General features: G+C 38.5%; 1 protein-coding gene across 1 annotated transcript in view; it reads right to left on the bottom strand.

Moving 5' to 3' along the window:
- Positions 1–305: 305 nt before the first annotated feature.
- LOC132978541 (dynein axonemal heavy chain 8-like) overlaps positions 306–11,622 on the bottom strand; it is a 33,193-nt gene continuing 21,876 nt past the window's right edge. Inside the window, exons 57-87 of the mRNA XM_061043745.1 lie at positions 10,991–11,144; positions 10,716–10,880; positions 10,342–10,568; positions 10,096–10,214; positions 9,899–10,002; positions 9,540–9,716; positions 9,252–9,419; positions 8,872–9,087; positions 8,451–8,588; positions 8,236–8,363; positions 7,842–8,013; positions 7,583–7,738; positions 7,339–7,494; positions 7,073–7,255; positions 6,632–6,737; positions 6,288–6,540; positions 5,858–6,048; positions 5,645–5,766; positions 5,454–5,569; positions 3,754–3,956; positions 3,585–3,658; positions 3,325–3,477; positions 3,029–3,184; positions 2,534–2,650; positions 2,337–2,438; positions 2,075–2,235; positions 1,803–1,959; positions 1,570–1,722; positions 1,112–1,301; positions 738–859; positions 306–593 (exon numbers count right to left, since the gene is read on the bottom strand). Of these exons, the coding sequence (XP_060899728.1) occupies positions 306–593; positions 738–859; positions 1,112–1,301; positions 1,570–1,722; positions 1,803–1,959; positions 2,075–2,235; positions 2,337–2,438; positions 2,534–2,650; positions 3,029–3,184; positions 3,325–3,477; positions 3,585–3,658; positions 3,754–3,956; positions 5,454–5,569; positions 5,645–5,766; positions 5,858–6,048; positions 6,288–6,540; positions 6,632–6,737; positions 7,073–7,255; positions 7,339–7,494; positions 7,583–7,738; positions 7,842–8,013; positions 8,236–8,363; positions 8,451–8,588; positions 8,872–9,087; positions 9,252–9,419; positions 9,540–9,716; positions 9,899–10,002; positions 10,096–10,214; positions 10,342–10,568; positions 10,716–10,880; positions 10,991–11,144 (4,927 nt within the window). The remainder of the gene's footprint in view (positions 594–737; positions 860–1,111; positions 1,302–1,569; positions 1,723–1,802; positions 1,960–2,074; positions 2,236–2,336; positions 2,439–2,533; positions 2,651–3,028; positions 3,185–3,324; positions 3,478–3,584; positions 3,659–3,753; positions 3,957–5,453; positions 5,570–5,644; positions 5,767–5,857; positions 6,049–6,287; positions 6,541–6,631; positions 6,738–7,072; positions 7,256–7,338; positions 7,495–7,582; positions 7,739–7,841; positions 8,014–8,235; positions 8,364–8,450; positions 8,589–8,871; positions 9,088–9,251; positions 9,420–9,539; positions 9,717–9,898; positions 10,003–10,095; positions 10,215–10,341; positions 10,569–10,715; positions 10,881–10,990; positions 11,145–11,622) is intronic.

Here is an 11,622-nt window from a genome sequence, read left to right as displayed (position 1 = left end):
TTAAACACACATACCAGAGAAAGATGACAAGGTGCTCCTCCGAGGATATAATGACCCAAAATAATAAAATGTAAACAATGCAGGGCACGGAGAAGGAAGTCGATTAACACTAACCGTTTGCTACACTAGAATTTCAGAAAAGTTGGCCATCGTTCTGAAAAGCATGTTGTTAGATGATTGCTTATTGGTTTTAAGACGGGGAAAGTCCTAACTTTGTCAATATACTGATTTCAGACACTTTTGAAGTATACCTTCTGACACTTTTTAAGCAATATAACATATTATTATGGACAGGCATCAATATTTTATTTGACATCACAAAGCAAGGCAACCCCGCGCATGATCCAGTGGTCTGGTGACTGGACGGTAGGCAACACTACTGCTGTGATGTAATTGAGGTCTGTGCGCCTTGGTTTCTTGTAGATGGGGCAGACATAAAGCTTGGGATCTGGCGGGGCAGTGGAGTTAACAGCAAACATGTGGATGACAGGCAAAGGTGTGAAAAGCACTTTGGGTGAGGACTCAATCAGTGTGGTGTTCTTCCTGTCCCAGCCAGCACCATCCAGGTACAGACCGTACACATAAACTCCCTCCTGTTGAAGAAAAGCAGTCAGTGGCAGAGAAAAGCACTGTTCTTTAAATATATATTTTTATATTTTGAATAAAAATGAGACTATTAGTTGCACTGGCCATAATTAGTGGGCATAATGCTATTATTTTCATGCCTTTCTACTTACTGTGGGTGAGGCTGTGATCTCCTCCTTTGCTTGCTTTAGTACATTGTTGGTCAAGGTGACTGTGTCCAGAGCCCAGCCTTTGTTTGCCCTTGTTACTTCTTGTCTCATAGCGGTAAGAAAACCTGAAAAAAAATTCCCCGTACATATAACCTTTGTCAATTTAACAGCAGACGCAGTATCAGGGGTTTTCTTTCAGTACATTTTACCACCAACAAACAACATGGCTTAATCAATCAGGTAGAATCTCTCAGGATTCATTTATTCTTTTTTTTGGTCTTAGACCTCATACTATAAGTTATATGAGTACACATACAATCAGTCCAGTGTCTTTTCTGTTCAGGGGTGTCACTGCTCTTGAAAAAGCTCTCTCTCACCTTGAGGGTTGAAGAATCCTGTCATCCAGAATGTTTTTGGCCTTCCTTTAAACACCCAACAGTTGAACTGCTTGTTTCTCTCAATAAGCTCAGTGTACCAAAAGCCCAGTGTGGATGATTCCCAGGAGATTTTCCTCCACAAGTTTGGCACACGAGCATCAAAAATATTGTCAAGGGCATCACGGAGGTTCTAGAGATAAAATACAGATTATTAATTTCATAGCATGTGAAACTCTCATGAGGATCATGTTTGGGGAGTAGTTTGGTCAAAATAATTTCGAGAAAATACTTTTTCATTTTACTTTTCAAACAAATGTGACAGTATTGCAATATGGTAACACTCACACAGTACTGTTCGACTTGAATCACAAACATAAGCTGAAGTTAGTATTTTTAAGGACTAAACAGTAAAGGGTTAGAGTTTTAGAGTGAGTTACAGAATGAAGAAATAATCTGACCTCGCTCATTATAATAGTTCCATCAATGGCCAGCTTCAGGTCAGTCAAACTAGTGCGCAGCAGACTGATGATTCTTTGCATTCTATCCACCTCCTGACGTAAGAAGATGTTCATTGGGTTCAGCGCTCCCATCTTATCCAGTCTGGCTTTGACCTAAACCCATAAAAGTTGCAAGGTTAGACCATTTGTTCCAAGTATAGGTGCATAATAGCCTTATTAATTAACAAACTGACCTCATGTGGCACATAATTAGGGGGCAGTTTCTCCAACATGTCTTCAGCCAAGTCGTAAACAATTGACTCACGAGTCGCTCCTGATCCACCTCCACTTTCCTTTGGCTGGATATTTGTGACTGTTTCTAGCACTTCAGCAGATGTGTTTGTCTGATACCTATTTGATGTTGAAAACAACATAAACGCAGTAATAATAATAACATGAAACACATTAGACACATTTCAAGTAGATAATCTTGTTGATTGGTAGGTTTAGGATAACATCTCCTCACGTGAGATCCGCATTAGGATGCAGCCCCAATGCTTGAGGGGAATCAGCAGTGGGCAGGCTCTCAATGTATTCAATGTACTTCTCTACTGTTTTGCACACTGGAATTTTATAGCCAGTGTAGAAGCAAAACAGATTGTCAAACATCTTTTTACTGAACCACACCTGCAATAAAGAACAAGCACTTTCAAGTTTGGTACATGTTAAAAACAGCTATTGATCAAAGAGATATAACACATAAATGAACACAAACATCAGAGCCTTACGCGTGCAAAACACTTGAGCAGCCGTTTGTCATAGTCATCTGTAACCCTTCCTCCGTATTGCACCTCGGCTAGCATGTATCGCACAGTGACCCATGACACATCCTGAGAGGAAAGAACAGCAAAACGAAAAGTGAGGAATGGACTAAGAATAACAGGTCCCTTAACTGAATAATTGAACTGCTTTTGCTAATAACCACCTTTCTTGGGCCGCAATCATCCAAATGTCTCTCAACAAATTCAACACTTGCGGTGAAGTCAGCAGAGTTGAACTCATATGGGATGTTCCAACCCAATGGTCCAAATTTACGTCGCTCCTAAAAAAAAGCAAAAAGGATCATGTTGTTTAAATAAGGTATTGCTGAACTCTTTGCACTTTTAAAGTATCATTGACTTAACAAATATACAAACACATTTTTTAGACCACTTAATATACAAGTAACCAAAAGTAGACAACATTTGATGTGAAGCTAGACAAAATGATTGACTAAAATGTACACACTTTCAACTCAATGTACATCATATAGCTTCCCAGAAAGTCTAATATTCATGTTGTTTGTTTTAATGTGTGCAACGGTGAATAGCATTTTTAGTTGGTTTAAATATTCATCTTGCCCACAATACCCTTGTTTGTACGTCTTCATAGGCTTCGCTAAAACACTATTTGACATCAGTGAATTGAAAATAGACAATACCTGCACAGCAGTGTGGAGGAAAGCCACACTGTACAGCAAAGGCTTCCACATAGGGAGGTTACTGACTTCCAATTGGTTCTGTGATATTGCTGCAAACGTTCGTTTAAGGCCAGCCCGAATTCCCTGGGGTGGATCGTTGGTAAACTTGATGGAAGACTACAGGTAAAGAGATCAAAGACAATTGTCCCAGCTTGAACGTTTACAGAATGTTAGTAAGTAAGAGTATTTGTAAAACTTAGGACAGGAAATGGTGGTATACACTTAGTGATAATTAAAATCATGTTACATAAAATCACCTGTAGGAGCGTGATGGAGAATCGATCGTGTGGTTCTGTGGTGATCCACACCCTATAAGCATTGTGCATTGATTCTGTAGTTGTGATGGTGTCTAGCAACTCATCCATAAACTCCAGACCCAGGTGACAATTTTGCAGAAGGACCCAGCCTCCCTAGACATTATCAGATACAGAGAGCATTCACAAGGCGCCAAGGTCAACCATCATTGGAAGTACTCATTTCCTCAACATGAAACTACATTAAATTAAAATACACATACCTCTCTCATGGACGTTTGAACCAGTTTCCTTGCATGCACCTCTTGCCCTTGCCCCATGGATATAGCTCTGCATTCTATAAGACAAACCATGTAGTAAGCTCAAGAAAACAGCACATGAATGATTGTTCATGAGTAGATTATAAATGTTTAATTGGACAGTGAAGCTCACCAAGCACAAGTTTCTTAGCAAGTGCTTCAATTTGTTCAGTTGGATCTGAGCCCATAGAAAGGAAGCAAATGAGAGGAGTGCGGGGATCACTCTCCTCCCATGTGCTGTGAAGGTTCAAGAGCACCGGCTCAGCAAACCTCAATCCCAAGGAGTCTCCTACATATTTTGTGGCCTGAGCCAAAGTACGATCAGGGCACCAAGACCTGAAGAGAAAATATTGTATCATTGTCAGTATTAAGGGTGGGCATTGCAAGGAAGCTCACATTATGATAAGACTATTGTAACTATTTTTTTTATTTTTCAATAACTTAATCATGTATGTACTGAAATATTATCCTCTCACCAATCTATGCACACTGCGTATGTAAACACTGTAAAAACTCTACCTCATATATATTAACCATCTGTTACATAATTATATATTTATTATCATGTTCATCTCAGCCTTTTTTTGCACTACTCACCACTGCACTATTGTCTTATTTAGCCTTGTATATATTAGTGTTTTTTTTGCTTATATTATGTTTAATGTTTAACTTTGTACATTGAGAGCACAGTTACTGAAGACAAATTCTGTGTGTAAGCATACATGGCCAATAAAGCTTATTCTATTCTGTTCTATTCTATTCTATGATACGCGATACATGGTCCACAAAAATCAGTTTCACAGAATTTGACAAAAACTTTGAGTCTATAAATTAACTATAGATCTGTATACACATATTTGTGTAAAAAGAAACACATTTCTTTAAAAAAGATCAATTAAATACAAATTTTAGCATTTGACAGACATAACCAGCTACATAGCTTGTAAACCTGTAAATCCATCAAATACATCGAAAAGTACTTCCCATTGAGATGTGTTACTAAGCAGCTCTTCACAGATCTGTGCATGTGCAAAGCCACAATCCTGTGTGCATGTCATTTTGCCAATACATTAATTCACCAATAATTTAATTACATTTCCACGAAAACCTTAAAAGTTTGGTAATAAATTATGAAAGGATACTTCCCCTTTTCTTACAGTGCAAATGGAGTATGCAGTGGTGTATGATGAAGTGATTCTGTACTGGAAGCATTATATGATGGGGAACATTGATAGCCTCTGTCATCCTTTAGTGCTACATGTGCATTTTTTCGACAAAGCAGAACAACTCGGCAGAACAATGGGTTGTTTCCAGTCTACTTTCATTCCTCCGTAGCCTTAAAAACTCTTGACATTTGAGCACCAGGGTGGGTCTCTTTCAGCACCACCACTTGTAGCACGTAGCAAAGCATTCCCATCTCATTATCAATATAATGTGACGTGACTGTCATGTAGGACTCCTGGGTCCGATAAATGCCACTCATCACAGCTGAGTACAACTCTCTATGTTTGCACAAGTTCACCCTCCACCTTTTCTCTCATCACAGAGCAAGCACATCTCTCTTTCACCACTGTTCCGCTTTACTCCGCTGTCTTCTTCTACTCTAATTCCACAATCAAATTTTGGCCAATTAAATTCTGTTCATGTAACCCTCATTCAAGTGAAAAGCAACACTGCACAAAGTCATTAAGTACTGACATGGGTCAAACTCGCAGAGAAATCTGTCTAGAGTGCTTTATTTCTTTAACCAAATATTTGCGGCCAGCATGTGCATAGTTGTCCCACCCCAAGTCAATATATAAACAATAACATGTGACTTGCAGCAGGACCAACCTTATAAGCAAAAGTTTTTCAAACACATCTAGAGAGTTGTATCCATCGGGGATGACGCCTTCCTCTGGAGCGTCCAGATTAACCCAAGCTTTCCATGCTTTCCCATTTTGAGAAACCTGAAAAGTCTCTAATCAGCAAAAACTTTTTCTGCACACTTTTCATGATTTTTGATCCCTGGAATTTATGCTCACCTGGTTTATGACATTTATGAACTCTGGCAATTTGCTGAGTTCCACCAAATTTAACCATACCATATCCAGAATCCAGCTGAATGGCTTGGAGGGACAGGTCTTCAGGTCAAGAGCTGCGCCACCTGTTGGTATATTCAAAGAAGTTTTCATATTTTGAAAAGATGCCACAACAGAAAGGTGCATTACATTTTTAAGCAGAGCTGTTTATCTTACCTTTCATAAGAATCTGAAATTTGTTATGCTCTATTTTGTTATTCTGTAAGTCAATCTTTAGGGCAAGCAAGAGCGTGAAGATGAACTTGTGGTTTTCGTATAGTCCTCTCACGGTGTATCTGAACACTTCAAAGGTCAGATATTCAATGATGTTTGCAATCCGCTTCTTGGTTTTAATGGACTTCTCAGACCTGCAAAAGCAAACTCATGAGAAGAGACAACAGAGAGGAGACAGAGACAAAGAGTGTGCAACAAGGTGTACCGATATAAAAAAGGAAAGTAATAAGATAGCTATATATAGTGAGGTTACATCTACCATTGAAATGTGATGTCCCTAGTACAACAGCTGTTATAACCTAATACTTCATCCTAAAAAAAAATCCAAAGGTTATTCAAACATTTTTCGGAAACCATGTATGTGGTACTGTACCTTTCCAGTGAGATGTCAAACATTTTCAGGAACTGACCCAGAGAGGTCTGGTACATGACATTGACCAGGCTCATTTCTGTGATCAGGAAGTAAAGGATGCTGCCTCGAGAGGCAACAGGACGATATTCAGCTTGAGCAATATTGATCTTTAACTCTGCTTCTGCTGCAATTTCAAGCTTGGCACTAACTTCAGCAGCAGTTTGCTTGGTTACACTTAGAATGCTGATCATGGAGTCGTCATCAACCAAGGAACCTTTTATTAAATAAACAGGCACACTTACTTATTATTACAAGTATACAGCCGCGAGGGAACTGGAAACAATCAATTCAAGGAACTGGTGTACCTTTTGTGCTGCTAAGTTTGTACAGCAAGTTGTCTTCCAACTCCTGCATCTTTCTCTTATTTGCAGTTACATCCTCAATGAGATTCAATCTTTCTGCCTCTAGTTCCTGTCAGATGATTTGAAATAAACAGGATATAGTGCAAAACAAAAGTTCACATGCTGCTAAAGGCACAACACATTTTAGTGTCTAAAAACTTTGGTTAAAGGGTAATATATCAGAACACAGTTAGTCATAATGTTGAACACAACTGAACACAACAAGGTCATGGGCAAGTGTGCCAGTTTAACTTCTCTTTATTTTAGAGATTATTGACTGCTATTGAAAGAATCAGTGTGTGTGTGTGTGTGTGTGTGTGTGTGTGTGTGTGTGTGTGTGTGTGTGTGTGTGTGTGTGTGTGTGTGTGTGTGTGTGTGTGTGTGGGGGGGAATGTACATACGTACATGTTTCTCTTTAAGGATGACACGATTAAGTAGCTGGTTCTCCAGGCCCTTCATGTTTACAGTGAAATCAATAATTGATGTCTTGGCACTGACTTCTGGAGAGTATGCAGGATTAGGCAGTTTGGTGGTTATATAGAGCTGGAAGCCATCCATCACATTGACTTCTTTGTCCCCAACTTTAACCTAGGAAAGAAAAATCCAAGAATTTCATAAAGGGCATTTTTAAAGCAGTTTTTTTTAATTGAGTGGGTATTACAGGAGGCTACCTTAAAACTGGTCCCAGATTTAATAAAGTTTTTCTCAAGGACATTGTCAAGGGCGGGGTCCAGCTCTTCAGCAACATTTTCAATAAGAAGTGGGCGTCCCATAGAAAGACAGTCTTCCAAATGAGAGCGAAAGAACTTGTGGTTGAGTGATGTCACCTGAAAGATAAATTACAGATATCTCCAATTACATGTTTGATTTATATAAATAAATTGTGGAAAATCTCTGATGCATTTCACTATGTACTTGGAATGCATTAGCCTTTTCTTTCTCCTTAATCCAAGCTTTTCCCTGAGTCTGGGGATCGATGAGGAGGGGGTATCTTGTTGCTTTTGTGACAATGATGCCGTTCTGTACAGACAAGTCATCTCCTGGGAGTCCTTGAAGGTTCCACTCACTTACCTTAAACATGAACATGAGTATATGTATATTGGATTATCTCAATAATAACTTCCGAGCAGCAAGCAGTGAGGTTAAATTTTAACCACGTTAGTGTTGTTCTTACAGTGGGAGGATCTACTAGGGCTGAAATGAGGTTGAGGTCTCCTGTAAAAGGGATTTTATGTTTAACAAGCTCCGCCTTCCAAATGTCCTTTAATAACATGTCGCGGAAGTTCTGGTTGAATGGCCCGCAGTAAGATAGGAAGCCAGTGAGCTGGAGAACATCACCAACAAGTCTGCAATGAAAGCCAGAAGAAACTTATTTAACACTTACGGTACATGATCAAAAACAAGCAAATGTCCACTTTAACAGACAGCCCCATTATTGTTGTAATTATGACTATTGTTATGAGTAGTATTACTAGCAGCACAGTCATGTCGTAGTAGTAATAATAATAATAACTGTAAATATGCCCCATGTTTTATGCTTCTCTTTGAACATTTTTCTTGAAACCCACCTGTTGATCTGTGACTTAAACTCTTTGCTTTGCTCTGTCCAGCGAACCTTTTCTCCACTAAGTCCATCAATAAGTGCAGATGCAGCCTGCATTTTGTTTTTACACATTTCAGCGTCGTCAAGCAAGTCCTGTAAACATTTTACACAATACAAAATTACATTTTTAGATTAAAAGAAGCTTGTTTTAAATAAAAAAGTTTTCATATTTAAACCCACTTGTTTCTCCTTCATGGCAGCATCACATTTGGCCTTTACTTTGTCAAACTCAGCTTGCTTTTCATCCAGCAGGGCCTCGGCCTTGGCAAGCTCATTACTTGCCACTCTTGACCGGCTTTCCTGAATGGCCAGGTTAGCCTGTGCACATACAAGTGACACCAAAGATCACAAAACCACAACAGGTGCAGCAGGCAGCACAATTTAAGCAGTATTTTAATTATTTTCATAGAGTTTGGTCTGCAGTGCAGTCACATTTTATAATGCATATAAATTAAAAAAATGGATTGTGATCAAAAGGTATACCGTAATCATTACTTTTACTTCAAAAATAGGCTTTAAGTCTATAATATTTAATCTAATACTCCACTATGCTATATGTATTGCACAAAATATAAGCATCAATGCCAAAGATTGACTTTACCATAAGTGGTAGAACTTCTTTATTGATCCCAAAGAATGTGGCCATGGCCTTGGTCCATTGCAGCAGACCAGCTACGTTACCACACACTTTCTTGGCGTTTTCCATCGTGTAATCTTCCATTCCAAAATAAGGACTCAGCAGTTCTACTATTTCCTCATTAATTTTATCTTTTGGGAACTGCTGGAGGGACAGCAAGAAACCGGCGGAACCAAAAAGCTTAAGAGAAAAAATGAGAGTTAACACATGAGAGCGACATGTTACTTCAGAATGCTAAAAATTGTCATCAACTCTACAGAATACAAATACTGGTACTCTTGGAATGGGACGGTTGTGAGTATCTGGAGGGATATCCAAACTACTAAAAAGTAATATTTTTTTACCTTCTGTGCATCTCCCCATGAAGGCTTAACACAAGGTCGTTCTGGATCCATAGTGACAGTGTCCATCTTCCTTTGAAATAAAAGCAGGCAGCAATCCATAATTCTCATAATCAGATGTGGAGGTTTGGCCAATTTTTTCACAGTGGAAATGTCAGCAGGCTTGATGGTCTGCAAAATGTCCAGTAAATAGAAATGATCATTTATGTTCAGTATCTATAGCAGAACATCGGGTAGTTTGCTATGCATGGTGCAAATATGTTGTTGAAAAAGAAGTGACACAAATCTCACATTAAGAGCAGATTCAGCCTCCTCTAAAGCTGGCTTTGCAGCCTCCAGTTTTTCCTCTGCAAAAGCTTTCTCTTTCTCAATTCCATCCACAATTTTCTGGGCTTTATCCTTCACAATCTGGACTTCATTCTTTACTATAGTAGCTGCTTCAGCAATCACTGTCACCTCTGCCACCACCTTTGAGAAGGAAACAAGTATTTTCCAAAATAAACACAATGAATCACATTCTACACACTTTTGTAAATTATAATTTGAGAAAATTAATAAAAAATAAATAAAAAACAATTACAGCTACCCATTAATTTATCCATCCATCAATTATCTATGCATGAGCAGCTGCAGCCTGTATTTATTTTTACCTTGTCAGCTTTGGCAGATGCAATAGCCAGTTCTTTTTCCTTGACTTCAAGATCTTTGGATAGTTGAGCCACAGACTCACTTGCCTCCATAAGTTTGGACAACCCTGGAAATCAGTTGTAATTGAGAAGTTGTCCACATATTACATACAATATATAATACTTATTGTTTATGTTAGCCTTACTGCTAATTTGCTTACCAACTTTCATGCGCTCTGCTAGTGTGTTAATAAAGTTGTGCTTATCAGAGTAGAGTGTTTTGTAACCATTTACAAAAGAGAGGTAGGACTTTGGGGTGACATGAGTTCTTCTTCGGAACCTGTAGAATCAAACATTGCACATTAATGTCATTTAAGAAAAGTCAGGGGGAAAAAAATGTCGGAAATATAAGAATCGAGCATTTACAATGTGACAGAGTGAGCCTTGGCCAGATTTGTAAGGTATACCTTTCAAAGTAGCTTTCACAGGCATCAGATACTTTTTCATGATATGCCCCCATGGTAGTCACAACAGAAACTTTCACATCAGCAGAACACACCATTGGAAAATCTGACAAGAAATTGTTTGATACAGCCACGAGGGCCTCACTTGGCCAAGGAGTGAACCAGTCCATTGTGCACCCAGAAATTAAACCTGGAAACTTCAGGGATCTAGAGCGAAACTTCTGCCCCACCTGTCAAGAAGAGAAGAATGTCATCCGAGAGAGCATGATCTCTTACAGGCATGAATGAAACCCAACTAACACTGAATGATATTTAGAGCACACAAATAACCTTGTAGTGATTGTTTTGGCAAATGAATAAACAAAGTTTAAACCTACTGGTGAGAAGCAAAGAACTACGTGCAAGTTCTTCCTGGATCTGGATATGAAGTAGTCATAAAGATTGTCAAAAGTAGGTGGAATACGAGGAAACTCCTTTTTCATCACAGAGATCAGGTTCTGGGTGATCTCTTGCATCTCATCTTTGGCAAACAGGTTTGAGACCTGCACACAGTTCATTGACATATAGTCTTAAAGAAAACTCAGCTAGCTTTTTAAGAATGTTGCATCAAAGACATCAAATGTTTACTCTTGAAGTCAATTGATGTCCCCACCTCTCCAGAAGAAAGAACATTGTTGAGATATTCCAGGAAGGCCTCATCTTTTATTTCATTATCTGTAAAGATGAAGGTGACTCCTTTTCCATCGGCCCCAGCTGTCTTGTACAAAACCTTTAGGTCATCCATGAAATTAGTTATGTTGTATGTTCTAAAGAGAAAACAAAGCAGTGTTGAAAACCAAGCATTCATGGGGTACCTCTTTCATTGCTTTTTTAACAAACCAGCGATGTATGTATAAGTGTATAAGAATATGAAATATAAGATTAATTATAACTTAAATATCCAAAACAATTTGATCACAGCATTAATGGTGACAAAGTGATCCAGTCAAAGTTAACATCAGGTTCTCACAGAATCAAATCTTACTATTTATTCTGAACAGTGAAGTCAAAGGGGATTGGATGATATGGCAATAGGCTGTTACATTAGTGGAATTAAAGTGGTGATATCATTTAATAGTATTGTTATTTATCTAGATGAAAAAAAGGAATGCTCAGTCTATTTTTTATCTTACAATTAAATGCAAGTTAAAAATATACACATGCATTTCACAAACTGCAGATGGGTTGTTTTTTTTTTAACATGTTTTTCTCACGATCATTTTACTGCATGGCCTTTTACCTCAA

The sequence above is a fragment of the Labrus mixtus genome, chromosome 8 (genome assembly GCF_963584025.1).
Source record: "Labrus mixtus chromosome 8, fLabMix1.1, whole genome shotgun sequence".
Classification (NCBI taxonomy): domain Eukaryota; kingdom Metazoa; phylum Chordata; class Actinopteri; order Labriformes; family Labridae; genus Labrus; species Labrus mixtus.
This window is presented reverse-complemented; position numbering and strand designations above follow the sequence as displayed.